General features: G+C 40.9%; 3 protein-coding genes across 3 annotated transcripts in view; 1 reads left to right on the plus strand and 2 right to left on the minus strand.

Moving 5' to 3' along the window:
* Positions 1-402: 402 nt before the first annotated feature.
* On the minus strand, positions 403-2,950 carry ND-SGDH (NADH dehydrogenase (ubiquinone) SGDH subunit). Its single transcript, XM_073088540.1, has 3 exons — positions 2,751-2,950; positions 1,719-1,929; positions 403-787 (listed from the first exon to the last, which is right to left on the minus strand). The coding sequence occupies exons 1-3, from the start codon at positions 2,900-2,902 to the stop codon at positions 581-583; spliced, it is 570 nt and encodes a 189-aa protein (XP_072944641.1). The 5' UTR covers positions 2,903-2,950; the 3' UTR covers positions 403-580.
* A 605-nt stretch (positions 2,951-3,555) lies between these two features.
* On the plus strand, positions 3,556-20,455 carry LOC140753952 (brefeldin A-inhibited guanine nucleotide-exchange protein 3). Its single transcript, XM_073088813.1, has 24 exons — positions 3,556-3,871; positions 4,790-4,923; positions 5,151-5,270; positions 5,677-5,854; positions 6,365-6,494; positions 6,677-6,856; positions 7,059-7,157; positions 7,599-7,823; positions 8,483-8,719; positions 8,810-8,862; positions 9,072-9,240; positions 9,323-9,437; positions 9,777-9,944; positions 10,312-10,483; positions 10,855-10,978; positions 11,229-11,406; positions 11,769-11,910; positions 12,311-12,521; positions 12,762-12,855; positions 13,403-13,555; positions 13,796-13,996; positions 17,035-17,208; positions 17,298-19,919; positions 20,158-20,455. Exons 1-24 carry the CDS (start codon positions 3,787-3,789, stop codon positions 20,356-20,358), a joined length of 6,165 nt encoding a protein of 2,054 aa, XP_072944914.1. The 5' UTR covers positions 3,556-3,786; the 3' UTR covers positions 20,359-20,455.
* Reck (Reversion-inducing-cysteine-rich protein with kazal motifs) overlaps positions 20,449-21,671 on the minus strand; it is a 42,413-nt gene continuing 41,190 nt past the window's right edge. The window contains exon 18 of the mRNA XM_073088814.1: positions 20,449-21,551. Within this exon, the coding sequence (XP_072944915.1) occupies positions 20,919-21,551 (633 nt within the window). The 3' untranslated portion in view covers positions 20,449-20,918. The remainder of the gene's footprint in view (positions 21,552-21,671) is intronic.

Below are 21,671 nucleotides of genomic sequence, written 5' to 3' on the forward strand. Positions count from 1 at the left end.
AAATTAAAAAGAGGGAGATAAAATCAATAAACGTTAAAGTATATATTTTTCTAGTACAAAACCTTTACTATAAAGAAAATCCTGACTGCTTTAAAATCTATCGCTCCCACAATCTATACAATTCCTATGACTCCTCACATGGTACAATACGTCTAGCCATATGGGGTTTAAAGTGTGCCAAAGAATGAAACATAAATGTGCATAGATGGAAAAACTTTACCATCCGCAGTGAAGTATAACTAAAAAAGCATTTCAATACCTTGAACATATGACTAATACTAAATAATATCAGTATTAATATAAGTCCATGTTTAATAATTTAACCAACTTATCTAAAAGGATAAGACTTTATTTTCTTCCTAATCCAAACGAGAAATCCTCTACATTAATCAAATACAAATGGAACTGATATCAAATAATTTATTGCTCAGAAAATCACTACAGCATTTGTAAATATGTAGACCAATTTTCACATTGAAAAAAGTATATAAGCAACAAAATCTTTATTTATCTACAGGAAAATTATTTAACATTTCACTTGATTACTAAATACACTAAAACTGTAGTAAACTGAAACAGCTTAATCCCTATGTTCGTCACCCAATCTCTCAGCGATTTCGTCACCAGTTTGCTTGTTAATTCTCAAATACTTATTGACCATTGGTCTATAGTAGTAGGCCTGGTAGTCGTGGCGCTCGGCCATCTTTGATTTAATCTGTTGCTCCAAAGCACGGAGCTTAATCTTTTGCTGTTCCTCATCCAAGAAGTGCATGAACTTTTCATATTCCTGGAAAAAAATTAAAGACTGAATAATTGCTTTTAAAACATAGATTATTACTTTTTAAAATTAGCAGCCACATCAACCCATATTGGACATTTTGGTTGGAATATTGGTCATCAAGCCACAATTCAGTTATGGATGGTTTAGTATTGTAGCATAATTAGGAACAAGATGGGACACCTCGGGTAAATTGTCACTATCATACATAACATAAAAAATGTATGTTCTATAAACACAGAGTACAGATCTACTCTTGACTGAGCCAAGTGCTACCATATTAGGTATCTGCATATCTTCTATTTCGAGCGGCATGGAATTCAGCTGAGTAACATATAAGGCAACTTAGCCCTCAGGAATCTGGTGACGCATGTGATCTTGTCTTTTTTTTTCGTTTTTATAATATAGAAGTAACAGACGAGCATGCAGTCCACCTGATGGTAAGTGGCTACTGCCGCCCATGGACATCTGTAATCAACCCCAGATAGGATTAGATAATCCTACCTGAGGTCGGCCACAGATGCGCCGCTACCTCTGAGGACTAAGCTGGAACGCCTCGGAAAAGTATGTCTCCCTTACCACACCCTTAAAAACGGAACACAGCAGCACCTAACACTGTTGTTATTAGGCAGAAATAGGTGTGGCAGTGGTGCCGCCGGAATCGAACCGTAAAGGGTTCTTAAATAGAGATGGTAACAAATGTCTATAGGCAGCGGTGATGACTTAATATCAGAACCACATGCTTGTTTGGCTCTTCAATCTTAAAAACAACTATAGAGATAAGTTTTTAGACCTGCGCTCACTGTCAAGTTGCACAGCAAAGAATTTTTTTAATACAAAGAAAAGTAGGATGTACCACGTACAATGTCAGTAGAAAATCAAATAGTGCAGATCATAAATGATTAGATGTTAAGCCAATTCACAATATATACCCACATACCTGCTGTGGGCTATTATGAATGTATCTTGCGATGAATCTTGTGATGGGGTGGCGATGATACTCCCAGTGCTTGGGTTCGTAGCCATCAGGAATCGGAGTCAGCTGAGCAGGTCCGATGAACACATTGGTGTAGAAGACAATAGCACCAGCGGGAATCAGGCCGACCATCAGGTAGTAATGGAACATATCCTTGAATTTGTGCCATTGCCATCTGAAATTGAAATTATTTTATATTAATTGAGAAATGAAAAATAGTGATACAGCTGCCGGTCAGATAGTACAATGCCCTCTAACCTAAAATTTGGCCACCTTCATTCGAAAAACATTTTCAACAGTACCTCTGCGTTTAAGTAACTTTAAACTATGGAAGTCCAGGAAAAGAATATATGTGTGCATACTTTTAACTACTGCTATTACAAACATTATCAGAATACATTATTTTGAATAATACTTTAACACAGAAATATAAATCCTATTTATATGTATTTCCATTTGAAATAACATTTAGATGTCGCGTGCTTAAAGGTAAAAGTGCCTATAGCTAAGGGTTAATAGGGATTTATGCTGAAAGGGCACATAAAAAAATTTTTTTTTGCCATTCGGATTGAAATTATCTGAAACGTAAAAAATTTTTAGTTCGGTTTGAAATTATCTGAAACGTAAAAAAAAATTACGTTTCAGATAATTTCAATCCGAATGGCAAAAAAAAATTTTTTTATGTGCCCTTTCAGCATAAATCCCTATTAACCCTTAGCTATAGGCCCTTTTACCTTTAAGCACGCGATGTTATCAATAACATTTAAATGAATGGTAATTAATAACATTCATGAACTAATATTTTATATGGGGTTATTTTATAGATTTAAGTATTTTGTTATACATGGCTAAATCATAACACTTCAATCTACAAATTGGAAAAAATGTTATAACCCCAGAAATTCAAACCCCAGAATTAAATTTTCAAATCAATATACTACACAATAAGTTTGGTTATAAGAAATTGGTTAGATAATCACTTCTTCGACACTGTACCTTGATGGCTGCAATGCCATTGTTTTGGGGCCATGGCCATTGAGGACTTTCCCAGTAGTAAATTTCACATTTTGTGCTACTAATGGTGTTTTGCTGGGATTTTTCAGCAAATTTATACCGAAAGATCGGCCTAAAGCACTCCAAGACACCATTTTTCTATTTTGACTGCTTTGTGTGACACTGACAGTGACAATTTGACAATGACAAAAGGTCAGCCAGTGTGATAGAAATTTATGGTATATTGTCTATGGTACAAATAGATAAAATATATTGATTTTTATCGATGAAACATATTATTAATAACATTATTTTAAATTTCCATTTTAATTGTACTGAGTAAATTCAGGCTGTACATATAAGATAATTAAACATACTTAGTTTTATAAAATAACTTAAACAATGCCTAAAATATATTATTCCAGTTATAGTATCCGACAATCTGAAATCCAAAATAAAAAAGAAAACCTATGTATCCGAATTGGCGGCATTATTTCAATTATTGAAATTGAAATATGATGTAATGTTATTAATTATTTGTATGCAATGTTAAATTTGCAAAGGCAATCAAATAGATTATCATAAAAATATGGGACTTCCATATGAAAAATAAAGAATACATTTAAAGGTTATTTGCGAGCAATTATAGACACATCTCATAATTTACTTTAGTACCAATACCAAATTGAAAAACTATATAATAATTGAATGAAATAATTGAGATGAACATGATAGTTTTATTCCTTATTTAAATACATTACGCATATAAAAATAACCTGTTGATATTATTCTAGCGAAACTAAAAACAATGCGCCGAAATATTGATTTTCCCACTGAGCATGCTCCAAGGCGTGACTGGACTGATAAGCTCGACACCCACACCACTAGTGATACGCAGTAACTTTATTCGCACCAAAACTATCTTTTCTCATACATTCCGTTTAAAATTTTAGATTTTTGTTATTATACCACAATAACGTTCGCCCGTATTGTGTAATACTGAAATTTTAAAACAATATGGTTTTATTCCGTGGTTAATATGGAAGAACTCCTACAGGATATTTTTAAAGAAGCGACTGGACCGAAGCTTAGTAATCTCAAGAAATCATGCCAAGAGGCTTTAGGTAAGTTATTTGGCGTTTTTTTACCCCTTGTAACATTAAATAATACTTTCTGATTATTTTGGGTTGAAACAATGAAACAGCTGCTTCGTTGCCAAAATGCAATCAATGCATCCATTTTGCGAATTTGCCATTTTTATGGTCATCGATTTTGTCTCAAGGTTTTTCCAATGAAGTAAGTAGCGTGAATATGAGATCGGTATTTCAATCACAATTTATTTCATTAAATGCGGATTAGTTTAGTCGGCTTTCTTCAAATTTAGACACCTAAACTCCTATAAAGTACCTATAGATACACAAAAACTTACTTAACTAAACTTGCGACACTACAGATGGTACTATGATTATATCTTATGTGTACTTACTTTTTGCGGATGTTTCGGATTAACTTGGATATTTGTTTTTTTAATTCAAGAACAATTATATTTGTTTATAAATATATTATAAACAATGTATTTATATTATGATAAATGTGATATTGGTTGTAATTCCTATACACCTATTTATCGTAAAACTTTTTAACGAACGAAGTCTTTATATAACAAAGTTAAAAATTCGAAAGCTACGTAATACATACAACACGATTGCGCCTGCACGTACCAAAATTGCAATCTACCACGTTACGGTATAGGTAATCCGTATATTAAGCAATAGGCAAAACAATAATATTTAATATGTTATTTACGATAGACCAGAGCAAATAGCACAAATAAAATTAAAATGAGAAAATCCGCTTTAGTGCAATATTCCCGCGTAGTGGGTCTTAGGTTCGATTCTTGGCTAAAGGAGTAAATGATAAATGTCTTCTAAAAATCTTCCTTTCTGCCTCTGGCTGTGTCGTTCTGTGTGTGTTTATCGTTCATCTAACTTTTTTAGATACTAACATAACAACTTTGTTTAAATTTTCTTATATTTTTCCAGAGGTACTGTGCCTGCAAGAAAGCAACCCCCGGCGGCCCGCTTACGAGTTGCGGCGCGCCTGCTTGCAGCCCTTGCAGACCGCGCTCGAAACCAAGCGGCCCAAGTTAGTCGCCTTCGCGCTCCAGGGGTTTCATGTACGTAGATTTATGCCACATGGTAAATTGGCAAAAAAAATATCTTTTCTAATAAGGTTCTACTCCAGTTACGAGAATATAAAAATAAGAAAAACCGTTGCAGACAAGGCAGATGGACAGACAAACAAACATTCAGGATTTCTTTCGTGGAGCAAATTATCACAGATATGTCCTTACACAGCTATCTTATTTATTACTAAAGCGTGTTTCATTATTTTAAATTTCAGAAAATCCTACGAGACGACAGATTTCACAGAGGCATCGAACCGGAAGACGATTCACTATGGATGCCTTCTCAACTGCTTTGCGCTACCACCTCGGTTATGTACCATTTCCCCGACACACAGGTTATTTTTAATACAAATTTTATTATAACTTAGTCCTAGTTATACATTTATTTAAGCTCGAACCAAGTGGGCACATACACACTGCAGAGCGGCAGAACAGAATCAGAAGAAACTTTTAATATTCAGGCTTTAAACTATCATTAAAGCAAGCATTTCAATCATGAAGCAATCTGTTTACATATTCTAACAATGCAAACAAAGCACTCGAACTAAATAAAGATCTATCTTGATATGCCAATTCCAATCCAACTCGCTAACAAAATTTAAATGAAGAAAATTTCTATAACTTGTAAGATCAACCCTGATGTCTCAACAACCTAAACAACATTTAAATCAAGAATTACCACCACTTTTTAATACTTCGATCCTACTTCTTATTCACAAGGTTCAAATATTACTGCCCCAGGTACAAATCTTCCGCATGTACCTCTCTCTTGCGTTGTCACCCCGACGCACGCTGAACGGTCGGTTGTGCGTGTGGGCATGCGGGCGTTGTGCTGAGGCGGCGGGCGCTGCACCGCATGTAGCAGCCGCCGCGCGAGCTGCTGCAGCACAGGCGCTTAGAGCGTATTGCGCACAACTGGGTAAGTGGGTTTCTATATAACAACATCATCACTGGAATCAGCCCTCGTATTTATCATCACAATCTTCGTTGTCATCATCTCCTAAACCACTAGCACGTGGACATTGCAATTATCATCGCTATGGTCATGTGCGTCGTTGACATCATAATCTTCAGCAACACAATCATAATCGCTAATATCACCATCGTCAATTCAACTTGGTACTTCATCGTCACACCACACGCACATTAACCACACTATATTAAACATCATCATAATTTAACAGTAATCATCATCATAAGTATAGAAATATCGCACTACTATCGCATCTTTATCATCAATACTACTGTTTTCTCTATTATAATCATCTTTAACATTATGATTATCAACTTCATCTACACCGTTATTAGCACCTAAAGTCTACGTTACTGTCACCATTATCTTCACAATTTCCATCATAAGTATCATCTCGATCTCTGTTATGAGCGTAAATTCTGCGAGACTGTTACATAAAAGACACATATATTTTAGATGAGGAGTATCAAGAGTTGCTCTCCGAAGGGTCACCAATAAGTAGGAACTACATCGTGGCGGTAGGTTGCTACAGTGAAGTCATTCCTGTTATACAGTACCTCTGCGGCAGGCTGTCGGAATCACAGATGTAAGTCAAAATTGCAATTTATTTAAAAAACAAATATTTATAAACATAAATCAAGGTCTACATTTTATTAGATTAAACTATGATCTCACACTATTCTAGTCAAACCATCTTGAGTAATTAGTTAAGAAATAAGTTAGATCGCTTCAACAATGATATACTTAAAATATGCTGTTTCATTTTAGGATACCCAAACAAAATCCAATTGCTCTGTTCTTCCTGGATTGCTTACTGACTCTGATGTCGAGTTTGTCTGAGAGAGTAAGCGGCAACTCACACTTCACAACGTTCCTCTGGCAAAAGTTCTGCCCTTCGCTGATATCCTTTTTGGGAACTCCTAGAGTGGATAAAAATATAAAATCAAGGTAAATAGAAAAATTGTTTTTGAAATAGAAGTAGCAAAAGACCATGTAAATTAGAAGAACCCTATTACAAAAGAACCACATTACAAATTGTACATCCGTCGCTGCTCTTAAATCCTAACGCCGAATGTAAAACATTATAGATAAAATCAAGTCTTTCTTTCATTTATGATCTTCAATAAAAAAACTTGATTTATATTTGCAGAGAGCATGATGGTCATTTAGTAGATGATTCGGGAAGAGGATCCGGAGCATTGGTTTGTGCTCCAAGTTTCAATAGCAAACAAGCCAAAGCTATTTACAGGTAAGTTATACTAAATACATAATCTAACAGGAACAATTCGCTCAAGAAATGATGTTTAAACTGAATCTGACTCCAAAGTTATACAACATTACAAGCGTAAAGGGCGTATGTTGATTTAAGCACGAGCTGATCTGCCATTTATACAATCACTTGGATGATTAACGATTGAAAGTTGTCCATGAGACCAGAAAAGTCATAATTTACTTAAGTATACTTATCGCCAAACTGCTAGTGCGTTCTGAAGTTGTTGCCAGCAGGTGTACTCATACAATTTACTAGTGCGACGGGATTCATTACTATATTCAGAGCGGGCTAGCAGTTTGTCGCGGTCTATACTTAATTTAAAAAACGAAGAAAAGAAACCACTGAGAAAACTAACTCCTACAACTGTATGGAACAGCATAACTCTTGATATTAATTCGTCTGATGTTGCCTTTCCAGCATATCCAACCAACTAGTACGTCTAGTAGGATCCACTTCGAACCTCCGACCAGTACTCGAGGCGTTATATCACCGCATGCTGCTATACCCGCCAGTGGCCCATCGAGTGGAGCCCTTACGAAGTACAAGAGAATTACTCCAAAACCCTCAGAGACTATGCCAATTAGTGTTACTGAAAGCTGATCAACCTGAACGACACAGCGATGATATGGCAATTGTGAGACTGTAAGTTTTGTATTATTTTTAAATTCGCCAAAGTTCAAGAGTACTTGACTTTTTTCATATTAAAAATTAGGGAACATTAAATGGTTCATTAATTTCTCCTGTCTGTTTTAAAGTTCTAGCAATAATGGGCTGATATTTCGTTTTTGCTATACTCACAAATAGTTTGTATTTTTATTGTATTCGTTGAAATATTTACGATTTTCTTTTTATTATTGAAAAACTCATTCCTGTACCATTAACGAAAAGTCCTCTGAAATTTTGACATTCTTAATAGCTTAATAGCTGGTTGTTGTTTTTTGAAGGTGGTAGAACCCTTTGTGGTTCGACTCCGGCGGCACCACCGCCACACCTATTTCTACCTAATAACAGCAGTGTTAGGCGCTGCTGTGTTCCGGTTTGAAGGGTGTGGTAAGGGAGACAGACTTTCCGAGGCGTTCCAGCTTAGTCCTCAGGGGTAGCGGCGCATCTGTGGCCGACCTCAGGTAGGAATATCTAATCCTATCTGGGGTTGATTACAGATGTCCATGGGCGGCAGTAGCCACTTACCATCAGGTGGACTGCATGCTCGTCTGCTACTCTTATATTATAAATAAAAAAAAAAAGTCTTAAACTTCTTGGTGATGTATCAAGACAATAAAATCAAAACCTATTATCAACAGGATAATGGATGGTATAGAAGAATGTGGCCGCAGTGGCAATCCAGAGGTAGTGGCAGCAGCAGTAGAATGTGTGGTCTCTCTGCTCGATGCCCTCGAGAAGCTGTGTTCAGGATCCGTTGAATATCTGTCTTCCGATATGGCAACTCTTATCTTAAACCATTGGCCTAAGTTGCAAGATGCTGACTATACTGGACCATTGACTTATCAAACGCTGGCGCGATTGCCTAGTCCTTACAGGTAAGAACAATATTTTAATTATCGATTGGTCGCAAAAATAATTAAAATGGAATAAGAAAATAAAGAAAATCCTTAAATATTTGATTTCAGGGACGTAGTAGCTGTTTTACAAAATAGTGATGATAAAGATCACGATTCTTCAGGTAAGTCAAGTAAGATTCTTCAAGTACTTCAAGACTTTTATCCATTAGCCAGTTGCTCCAAAAAAATTTACTACGTCCACAATAAGTTCAAATGGCTGAATTCGTCAGTATTTCGCTGCTTTCTTTTGCAAACCCTTAATCCGACCTCATCATCCTATTACATTTTAACTTTACCAACATAGAATCTATGTTTACCAATAACATTTTAGATACGTCTGGACCTGAAAATGTTAGTTCTGGTAGTGAGGCAGAAGCGGATTCTGATGCTGACAACGTCTTCCTACCATCCCGCGCAAGTGAGCCATCTCCGAATAAAATTGAAAAAGAATCTTTAAATGAGAAAACTAAAGCTATACCAAAAAGCTTGAATCTGGGCAGGTTAGTAAATAAAGCGTAAAGGTATGTAAAATGTATTTAGCTAAAATTGAAGCTAAGTAATATGAAATTTATGTGTTTACAGATGCACTATAACAGATTGCAACGTAGATTTGGAAAGGCACAACGCGAGACAATTTGTAAAGACTTTACAAAACTCGCTTATCCCGAAGCTCATCAATTTGAGGACTTGCATCGAGGTAAATTCTTCCAGAATAACATATTGACATACATCTTATCTTAACGGACATAAATTTAGACGAAGGAATAATTGTAATTGACCCTAGGTCAATAATACTAAATAATAATAATACATTATTTGAGCTTACCATTGCCATAATCATAAGCTAAATTTAAAATACCTCATTAAATTAGGATACATACATAATTGGCAAGTCCCACGTCTTTAAAGGATGTAATCCGATATCCAAACAGACTAACTGAATGCTTTACTAATAAATCGTGCAAATTATGAAGAAATGTCCAGAGAAAATAATGTTCCTAAATTTCCTAGCTAAAATAAAATCAATCTTTTTAAGGTGGATGAAGCGATGCAAGACTTTGCCTCCAAGTGCTGCCAACACAACGCCTCCCAGCCGCCCACCACGGCCTGCATCATGAACGCGGACGGCATATACCTGGCCACGTACTCCGCGTTGCTGTTGACTTTGAAACAACAACGCATCAGATACTATACTGAAACCACAGTAAGTTCAACCACTGAAACTAGGTTAAATTCTGATGAGGAATAAATATAATCAAACCTTATATCTATTTCTTGATATCTAGTCTAAAATTCTTAAACTTTTTTGATTATTGCGAATTGCAAATATTCTGGAAGTTTATTATAGTTGAATCCTCTGAATGTCGTAGTTGATATGAAGGCATGATAAAATACTTGTACTGTCTTATACACCAACACTGCAAATCATCGCAAAGATAGAACAGGCCTCCCAGAGTTACCTGATCTACTTGACAAAACATCGAATCATGATTTTTAGTGTTACGGTTATTGCTAATAACCCAATAAGTTATTAGTGCACATAGGACTTCAATTTTAAATACCTATTGCAGAAGATCCAAGTACCCCTAACAGAAGATGACTTCGTGGAAGAAGTCCAGGGAAGTGGCGTTCTGGTGTACCTCTCAGCCACTTGGCTCCGGGAATTGTACCAACAAGTACTGGCTCATGATTTGCTCAAAGACGTCCCTACTAACGAGCATCCACTCATACATTTGTTATCTGGTGAGTATGTAATACGAGTATCGTCAATACTCAGTATAAGATTCCCTTTCCTGTATTTTATTCTTCTTCTTCTTCTTCAGATCGATCAATGGCCTTCCGAGCCGAAATTCAAAGCAATCAAAATATAATTAAAACACTTTTTTAAAGTGCGTAATTCCTTGGTAGGATTTATTTTGAACGTCTTAAACACAACTTCGCAAACATATTTTTCCTTAAAGAATATTTCGCAACAAATTGTCTTGATAGAGCAACTGAAGCTTAAGTTATATGATCAAACAAGTTATCTTTCATGTAATCACTATCTCACTTTAACGCATGTTTAACTGAGGTCACGAGGAAAGTCCTATCCAAAATATACTAATTATTTGCAGATCTTGGTGGCCTTGATCAGAACCCAGTGATGTCAGACTGGCAAAAGCTAAAGGAAGTGTCTCTGCCGTACAATACCACAAATGAGTCTCCACAACATCAGGCCAGCCTACGTTGGGCGAGAAGGTGACTAAAATCTAAAAAGTAGTAGATTAAAATGATGGAAATGAAATTTCATTTTTGAACAGATGATAACGTTTTGTATTGTAAACGAAAGTAATTTGTAACTTATTTCGTCAATTCTTATATTAACTTTTTACTTTTAGTACTAAGTAGATGACCTACCAAATTATTCAAATCTTCAAATAATTAATGAAATTTATATGCAATAAGCTTTAAACATTTTGAAATTTCAAACACATTGAAATCGTTACAGAATACTAACATGTGTATGGGACTCAATGGTGACAGTATTGAGCGTGCCATTGATAGGATATAGAAACAAGAAGCACAAACTGCGCGGGATCATCTCTAAGAAGATCAATACTTTTGGGAAGCGCAAGCGTATTGCCTGGGAAGGGCTTACAATACAATGTCTTGAAGGGCTGCATAAGGTAAGGTATATTAATGTCATACTGAAACATTTTCTTCACAATGTAGTCTATTCTTCACAAAATCACATCCTTTTAATTTTTGATGCTATGATGATAATATCTTGCTGCTAAAATAACATAATTATGATCACAAAAACGGTTTTTGTCGAACCATTACGTTTGACTTTGATCTTCTACTTTTTTCAATCTCATAGAATAAAATAAATATTATATAGTCATATCGACGAGCACCTTAAATACTTTTTCATTGTACCAGTTTCTTAAAAAATATCTTCACAATCGCACTGAGCTTGAAACACTACAAAAATTACACCATTTAGAAAATAGATTTTCATATTGAAGCCTTTCGTTTATAATTCCAGGCAGCTCGTATAAGCAACACGCTAAACTTGCAAAGCCGTTGCAGTAGTATTTTGGCGCTCCTGGCTAACTCTGCTATCTCCCAGCCTCCTAACGGCAAGATTCTCTCCACGCACGCACTCTCACTTGATATATTGATAACAGGTAATAATATAGCTCGTTACCTATTGTAACGTTGTACCTTGATGATATTAAAAAATAAGAAATAAATAAAGTTTATAGTTTTACTAGTGATAACTATGTCAAAAGGATAACATCGCTAAAACCTCAGTTTGATCCGCATTTATGCTCTAAGCATAATCTTAGACAGTGCAGGTTTACTTGTATATTTTTTTCTTAAACCAAATAAGTATAAATTAAGTCACTAAACGATATCTATCCACCAAATCGAGCGTAACTTTCTGAATTTCTCAGCTTAACACTTTACATAGCTTAACTACTTTGTGATCATTTCCGTGGTTCTTTTTCCGATGTTGATAATCTCCGATCTCTCTTGATAAACAAAGAACAGTGTGACAAATTAAAATATTGTTATATTTTTCAGGGGGTCTAGAACTAGGCTCTAAAGCTCCAGAATGCTGGGAGCACATTTTCGCGGCGTGTCAGTACGTGTCCAGCTTCGAACACTCCCTGTTCGGTCATCAAGGGAACAACGCTACGCCGATCGTCACCATGCAAACGGGCAGGAACAAGACTGTCTCCATACTTCAAGCTGATGCGAAACTAGGGTTGGATGGAAGAGATGATGAGACTTGGTAAGAAAATAAGTAATTGTTTATTACTTTAATATGGTGAGTTAGTTTGAGAAGCATAGATTAGAGAATAAAGCTTGAACTCTAACATTAATCTATCTTTACTTTATTTAAGGTCCATAAACAAAATATTGATCAACCTGGGATTGGTCCTATAGTTATCGTTTAATTATACATGTCTGTGGTTTAATTACAGTACTTGGGGTATGAAAACTTTTATTGATAATTTACTTTTACTTACAGCGTGGACGTGTTCAACTTCCTGCAACCAGTCTTCGACACTAATACCAGCAATGATATGTCCGTCGCTAAAATTGTTGAAACTTGTCGTCAGGAGGTACATGTACAAATATTTATTGCTATATTCTTCGAAAATAACTACTGGTATAATATTGTAGACTTGAAGAAGTTTCATAGTTTTGATTTATTGCATAGTAGAAACTTAACATTGCATCATCTTATGATTTCTGACCCAAGTTTTTTCCTGTCTTATTTTTCGACGAACAGAACTTTTGATGCTTATTTTCAGAAATATTTCTTTGTACGCGATCCTATAGCATCATTAGCATCCAAAAAGAATTAAGACGTTAAGAGAGTGAAGTGAGTTTAAATTCCCAGGGTGGTAACGTGACGTTATATTGCCAGGGTGGTAACGTTGTAGTGTTGAGCTAAGGCTCCCTAATATAAGTTAGTGTTAGAGTATTATTATAGTAGTATATACGAGTAGTTACTTATAATAAAGTTATCAAAGAAGCAACACGTCTTTAACTCGAACCTGCCTGCGACATCACTACATCATATTCCCACGGTAGTAACGTAATATCATATTCCCAGGGTGGTAACATGATATCAAATTCTTAAGACGGTGCATGATATATTTCCAGGGTGGTAACGTGATATCTGGTTCGGGCGCGGCGCGCGTGTGCTGCGCGCTGGCGGCGGCGGCGGACGCGCTGTTCTCGCGGCTGGCCGCCACCACCACGCTGCCCACGCTCAAGGCCGCACTGCAGCGGCTGGTCGCTCACCAGCACAAACTTGTATGTTGTGTAACCCATTAGTTATGTTATAATAATGCTCCTTTCGGTTTAGCATTCAAAATGAAGTTTTGAAAGTTTTTGTCTATCAGAACTTGAATTTGCTGGTTCCATTATTGATCTGTTTTAATATTATAAGTAATAATCAATTTAGATATCTATCTTGGCTCTAGGGGAAAAGGTATTAATAATTGTGTATATCATATGTTAATTTTTAAAAAACTTCAACGGTTACTTCGGCAGTTGTTCTCAACGTGGTCGCAAGACGTGGCTTCGGGCGCGTGGTGGCGGCGCGGCGGGCGCAGCGGCGCGGGCGGCGGCGCGGGCGAGGCGGCGCGCGCGCTGTGCCGCGCCGGCGACGTGGCGCTGCGCTGTCTGCGCGCCGCGCGCCCGCTCGCGCACCGCATGGCCATCTGGACGGTGGCCGGCCCCTACTTCATGCAGGTACCGTGCTGAGCCGAGCGCACGTAGCGCAGCGGCGACGTGGCGCTGCGCTGTCTGCGCGCCGCGCGCCCGCTCGCGCACCGCATGGCCATCTGGACGGTGGCCGGCCCCTACTTCATGCAGGTACCGTGCTGAGCCGAGCGCACGTAGCGCAGCGGCGACGTGGCGCTGCGCTGTCTGCGCGCCGCGCGCCCGCTCGCGCACCGCATGGCCATCTGGACGGTGGCCGGCCCCTACTTCATGCAGGTACCGTGCTGAGCCGAGCGCACGTAGCGCAGCGGCGACGTGGCGCTGCGCTGTCTGCGCGCCGCGCGCCCGCTCGCGCACCGCATGGCCATCTGGACGGTGGCCGGCCCCTACTTCATGCAGGTACCGTGCTGAGCCGAGCGCACGTAGCGCAGCGGCGACGTGGCGCTGCGCTGTCTGCGCGCCGCGCGCCCGCTCGCGCACCGCATGGCCATCTGGACGGTGGCCGGCCCCTACTTCATGCAGGTACCGTGCTGAGCCGAGCGCACGTAGCGCAGCGGCGACGTGGCGCTGCGCTGTCTGCGCGCCGCGCGCCCGCTCGCGCACCGCATGGCCATCTGGACGGTGGCCGGCCCCTACTTCATGCAGGTACCGTGCTGAGCCGAGCGCACGTAGCGCAGCGGCGACGTGGCGCTGCGCTGTCTGCGCGCCGCGCGCCCGCTCGCGCACCGCATGGCCATCTGGACGGTGGCCGGCCCCTACTTCATGCAGGTACCGTGCTGAGCCGAGCGCACGTAGCGCAGCGGCGACGTGGCGCTGCGCTGTCTGCGCGCCGCGCGCCCGCTCGCGCACCGCATGGCCATCTGGACGGTGGCCGGCCCCTACTTCATGCAGGTACCGTGCTGAGCCGAGCGCACGTAGCGCAGCGGCGACGTGGCGCTGCGCTGTCTGCGCGCCGCGCGCCCGCTCGCGCACCGCATGGCCATCTGGACGGTGGCCGGCCCCTACTTCATGCAGGTACCGTGCTGAGCCGAGCGCACGTAGCGCAGCGGCGACGTGGCGCTGCGCTGTCTGCGCGCCGCGCGCCCGCTCGCGCACCGCATGGCCATCTGGACGGTGGCCGGCCCCTACTTCATGCAGGTACCGTGCTGAGCCGAGCGCACGTAGCGCAGCGGCGACGTGGCGCTGCGCTGTCTGCGCGCCGCGCGCCCGCTCGCGCACCGCATGGCCATCTGGACGGTGGCCGGCCCCTACTTCATGCAGGTACCGTGCTGAGCCGAGCGCACGTAGCGCAGCGGCGACGTGGCGCTGCGCTGTCTGCGCGCCGCGCGCCCGCTCGCGCACCGCATGGCCATCTGGACGGTGGCCGGCCCCTACTTCATGCAGGTACCGTGCTGAGCCGAGCGCACGTAGCGCAGCGGCGACGTGGCGCTGCGCTGTCTGCGCGCCGCGCGCCCGCTCGCGCACCGCATGGCCATCTGGACGGTGGCCGGCCCCTACTTCATGCAGGTACCGTGCTGAGCCGAGCGCACGTAGCGCAGCGGCGACGTGGCGCTGCGCTGTCTGCGCGCCGCGCGCCCGCTCGCGCACCGCATGGCCATCTGGACGGTGGCCGGCCCCTACTTCATGCAGGTACCGTGCTGAGCCGAGCGCACGTAGCGCAGCGGCGACGTGGCGCTGCGCTGTCTGCGCGCCGCGCGCCCGCTCGCGCACCGCATGGCCATCTGGACGGTGGCCGGCCCCTACTTCATGCAGGTACCGTGCTGAGCCGAGCGCACGTAGCGCAGCGGCGACGTGGCGCTGCGCTGTCTGCGCGCCGCGCGCCCGCTCGCGCACCGCATGGCCATCTGGACGGTGGCCGGCCCCTACTTCATGCAGGTACCGTGCTGAGCCGAGCGCACGTAGCGCAGCGGCGACGTGGCGCTGCGCTGTCTGCGCGCCGCGCGCCCGCTCGCGCACCGCATGGCCATCTGGACGGTGGCCGGCCCCTACTTCATGCAGGTACCGTGCTGAGCCGAGCGCACGTAGCGCAGCGGCGACGTGGCGCTGCGCTGTCTGCGCGCCGCGCGCCCGCTCGCGCACCGCATGGCCATCTGGACGGTGGCCGGCCCCTACTTCATGCAGGTACCGTGCTGAGCCGAGCGCACGTAGCGCAGCGGCGACGTGGCGCTGCGCTGTCTGCGCGCCGCGCGCCCGCTCGCGCACCGCATGGCCATCTGGACGGTGGCCGGCCCCTACTTCATGCAGGTACCGTGCTGAGCCGAGCGCACGTAGCGCAGCGGCGACGTGGCGCTGCGCTGTCTGCGCGCCGCGCGCCCGCTCGCGCACCGCATGGCCATCTGGACGGTGGCCGGCCCCTACTTCATGCAGGTACCGTGCTGAGCCGAGCGCACGTAGCGCAGCGGCGACGTGGCGCTGCGCTGTCTGCGCGCCGCGCGCCCGCTCGCGCACCGCATGGCCATCTGGACGGTGGCCGGCCCCTACTTCATGCAGGTACCGTGCTGAGCCGAGCGCACGTAGCGCAGCGGCGACGTGGCGCTGCGCTGTCTGCGCGCCGCGCGCCCGCTCGCGCACCGCATGTCCATCTGGACGGTGGCCGGCCCCTACTTCATGCAGGTACTGTGCTAGGTGGAGCTCCGCATGGCTGTCTGGATAGTGGCTGGTACTTACGTCACGCAGGTACTGTGTTTCGCTGAATACACGCGTGGTGGCGTGGGGTTGGGGGTGGTGAAGTCACGAACTATGCATTCATGCAGCACTGTGCACAAGACGCTTGCGGCGGGGTAGGGTACGACGGGGCTGCGAGTGGAGTGCATAGACACACTGCATGATAATATCTACAACTGCATAGGCCCTAACAACTCAAAAATTTTGAATTTGTGTTAAATAAAACAGCTTATAATGAAGCAGTAAATTTCAAAGATATAAAATTCTTCTACTTCTTGTGAACTGCTACTATAAAGTTTAAATTAATAAAAGTTATTGCAACTAGTGATATACCTACATACAATGTAATTGATTATTTAGCGCTGTCCAGTTGTTATTACAATCTTACATTTCAAATTCGACAGGCCGCCTGCCACAAGGACATCCAAATATCGAGTCTGGCCATCCAGTGCCTGCATGATTGTGCTACCACATTGCTCAACCAACAAGTAGAGTTGCCACACTTCCACTTCAACGAGGCCCTGCTCAAACCCTTTGAGAACCTGCTCTGCTTAGAGCTTTGCGATGATGATATTCAGGTACATTTCATATTTAGTTTTCGTAAACAAATAATGAATATTTTAGTTTTCAACTTTTCTAAATTCTGTTTCACACTTACTTTTTACAGGAACAAATTATATCTTGCATCTGCGAATTCGTGGAAACAAATAGAATGGAAATCCGTTCTGGTTGGCGACCATTGTTCAACACCTTACGTGCTGCAAACAACTCCAACCAATATTCAGCCATACTCGAAATCTTTAAAGTATTCCTCAATACCGATAACACATTGGTGTTTGCGAATGCAGCTCTTGACTGCATTCTATGTCTTCTGAGCCACATTAAAGGCCTACATTACGAAGAAGTACAAGGTACTGAAGTGAAACCAAAGAAAACCACAACACCACCACAGCCGAAGCCAAACATCAGCCTTAAATTTTCAAAGAACAGCAAATTTATACCACTTAATGAGGAAAAGTCAGAAAAAGTGATAGTAGATATGTGCAAAGAAGCTTTATATCATCTTGAGAACTGTGCTGATATTCTGTCTATGATGTACAATATGCCAAAGTGCCCAATCTTCAACACAGGAAACAGAATCAATGGTGATTTGCCGTTATCTGTAGTTGACCCAATAATACCCAGCCCATCTATCGACGTCTCGCGATTTATTATTAACGAAAACTGTGAGGAAGAACTTATTTCATACAAGAGATTGTCGACCAGCTTACCTCTCACTAATACCACCAACAATTGTCTACTCAGATTGGACAGACCCAGCAACATTCTTAAAGTGTGGTACGTTCTGATTGAAGGACTAATATCTGCAACAGTTGTTTGTTCGAAGAAGAATCAACCAGCAGCGATGGAAACTTTATTCAAATTATTGAAAAATGCAATAAATGTTCCCGGAGCATATTTTGGTCTCCATTGTATTAATCATTTGCTTTTACCGACTGTTCAGAACTGGTTACGACAAATTGCTCATGTGTATACACATTGGGATAGCGTAATGCCGAATTTTAAGCAGTGCTGTGGTATGACCACGGATACGATTGTTGGGTATCTCCATCAATTACAACAAATAAATCTCGAAAGATCAAAAGTAGCTGACAACAATGAAGGAGGTGAAATAAAACCTATCGAAAATGCGGAGGTCACATTTGCTTTGAAACAAATATTATTGATCTTAGTTGAATGCGTTGCTCAGCCTCAGGAACCAATAGCAAGGTTAGGAGCGTCATGTATAAGGCATGTAATTTTGACCTCAGGACATTTACTGACTGATAAGCAATGGGAAATTGTATGTACGAGTCTTCATAGAGCTTGCAACGTCAGCTTGAGTCCCTTGAAGCAGCTAACCTATGCTTTCAAAGAAAATTCTAATAGTTTCTACGGAGATCTGGCTATTGTTAAGGTGGCCGCTCGTCGAGATTGCTCTGTCAATGATAATGTAAGATTACATGCCATGGCTCAACAAGTCTTCCTAACCGAACAATTACGAGGAGAAGGTCCCGTAAAAGTGGCAAACAAGAATTCTCAAAACTTAATTGATGATAGAAGCTATATTTTCCTTATTTATTTACAGGAATCGATAAATTCTCTTAATCCCGACTTATATACTGTAAGAATTCCTAATAGAGGGCTTATTGTAGGATTATTAGCACACCAAATATTGATCCAAATAATTGCTACAGTTTTGATTCAAGCCTCTACGGATGTATTCCATGGAATAAACAGCATTTTACTCGAAAGCCTGAAAACTGGCACTGTTACTTGTAACTACAAATTTTTCTTGAATAAAGATAACGTTAAGTTACTTTTAAAGGCCTTAGAGCTCTCGTATGTGAGATCTATGCAGTTTGACTCACGGCCAGGTTTAAAATTTCTTGTGCAGAAAGTGTCTAATTTGGATCACGCTGCCAACTTATACAAGCAAACTTCTTCATCGTGGTTGATAAAAATTATCGCACTCACAGAAATATTTTTCAGCGGTGTACAAGAGTACAAATTGAAACCTACAGACATTATGATCATTCTTAGCAACTACACAACTACTCTGAATTTAACAATGGAATATGATCAATTCGTGATGAAAATATTCGATTTGAAAAACACTTGGGAACTATTGTGCAACAGTTACGTGAAGCATCTTATAAGTGTGTCAGACTTTGACGAAGCTGATGCTAAAGACAGAATTTCTTGTAGTTCAGTCGATACGGACTCATCGACCAATAATTACGAACAATTTTATGCTCCAAATGAACCATTACCTGATAATCCTACACATGTTATACATTACACAGAAGCTGTAATTGAAAAAGAAACAGAAGAAGATACAGAAAAACCAAAACCATTCACATTTGCAGATTTCAAAAATGATACAAGTGGAATAATAACCAATCCAGCGAGTGAAGAACATGATGTTAAGACAACGGAGGAACTTAATGGATCTAATGACACTTCTGAAGACAGTATTACTGTAGATGAAACAGAAAATACTATCAAAAAAGAGGAATCTCCCGAAAAGATTCAACAAAGTCCTAAAAAGAAGAAAGAGCCTAATTACAGTCCTGTAATAAAAGTAAGAGAAAGATCTACTGACGATAATATAACTACTACTAGAAAAGTTAACATAACTATTTGTGATGCGCCTATATATGACAAGAATAAAAATGTTGAACCTCTCATACCACCACAACCAGTACCACCTGAGATTGAACAGCAAAGAACGTTAAGTATTAATAAGGTGAGCATTTGTGTATTCCTTAATGATTCAATATGCTAGCCATTATTTTATATGTTCATACAAATACTAACCTTAATGACAGAGAAAAAAATATAGGTCTATTCTAACAAATATAATATCTTGTATTTAATTGAGTTCTTCATAATTTTCTCAAGTAGGTATTTATTGTTGCAGTATTTTTATGTTTCACGTCACTACACGATAAATTTCTAACTATATTCGTCATCATTTATTCCAGGACGCAGAAGTGCAACGAAATTGCTTCCAAAATATATTAATGGCATATCTGGAATTAGTCTTAACATTTTCCTTGGAGAGGTTTCAGTTGGTACATCCAGTGCTTCAAGAGGGTTTTGTTCAACTTGCTAAAACTGTCACCGACCCACAACTTCTCGACAGAATTCATTCGTTTTTCGATAAAAAGGACTTAGCGACTTAAAATGTAAATTATCAATAAGTATATCAATATTCTCTTAAAATATTATATCCCTTACTATCTCAATGTAACATGCAAATAAAATAATGCAAAAAATTATCGTATCGTCTTTTTATTTCTCTCATTTCATTCTCAGATCAGAGAACATAAATATAAATCTCGCTTTGAAAACATCAATCTTAACATTCGTATTAACAAAGTAACAAATTAATATTTGTAATACATATTTGGTATAAACACTAACTATACGCGTTGTCTTTTGAAAATGTGTTAAAATGCATAATGTTTCAGTCTATCAGCTAGAACATATTATTATATTTACAAAACTACATAGCAAAATGAAGGTCACAGAAGAACTAACAGAGATGGCACAACGAACTCACAACAATAATACAATGACACAAGTATGAAATCTACCATATGGACTCTACCTTTGGAACATTTAAATCAGACTAATAATACAACAATCTCTTCTAGTTTTCTTACAATGGCACTATCATTTGGTGTAACATATTTCATATATTTACATAAAGTATATACAAAATTATTTACAATTTTAACCTCTATCTTATAATGTAAACGCTTAATGATAATATTATAGTAACAATAGTCGACGTAACACACGTTGCAATACTACTAGGATAAGTATGCACGACCAAGGCATACGACAAAGCACTGAGTCCCAGATCTGTAGTAATTAACGCACTGTCTCTATTAATCAAATCAGCTATCTTTTCAGCTTCTAGAACACAAACACTCAATTGTAAATCCGTGGGGTTCTGTAAAAGACTTTCAACGGTAACGAAAATTTCTGTTTCTATCGTTAAGTAGCCTCTCAGTGCACACTCTGCGATTTTAACATGTCGTTCTAGGGCAGTTAACACGTTGTGTAGATTTATAACACTGGCTGAAATATTGGTGCCGTATAAAGCTCTATCAATTTGTTTTTTCGAATAAAGAATTCTTAGAGCGCCACCACATTTTGGGCAACATGCACCAGGGGCAGTAAATCCAAGACACTTTTGTTTCTTTAGCGGAGGACAAATTATTCTGTCGAATTGGCATTTAGGTTCCATGAGGTCTGATATGGGGCCAACAGCGAAACACGGCCCGAGGTAATCGACGCTCACATATTCTGCCCATGCAGCACATTCAGAGGTGTACGTAATGCCGTTGACGCCACAAACAGTGCCGACCTAAAAATATATTTACGTGTCATTAACAACTTAGAAAACTTTAGTTTTAAACAATAATTGGAAATATTACCTACACAATATTCAGTACAAAGTGGTGGGGGAAACGAAAGGGGAGAAAGT

The sequence above is a fragment of the Epargyreus clarus genome, unplaced genomic scaffold (assembly GCF_041222505.1).
Source record: "Epargyreus clarus isolate Ecla_fem2 unplaced genomic scaffold, WU_Ecla_fem_2.2 ptg000027l, whole genome shotgun sequence".
Classification (NCBI taxonomy): domain Eukaryota; kingdom Metazoa; phylum Arthropoda; class Insecta; order Lepidoptera; family Hesperiidae; genus Epargyreus; species Epargyreus clarus.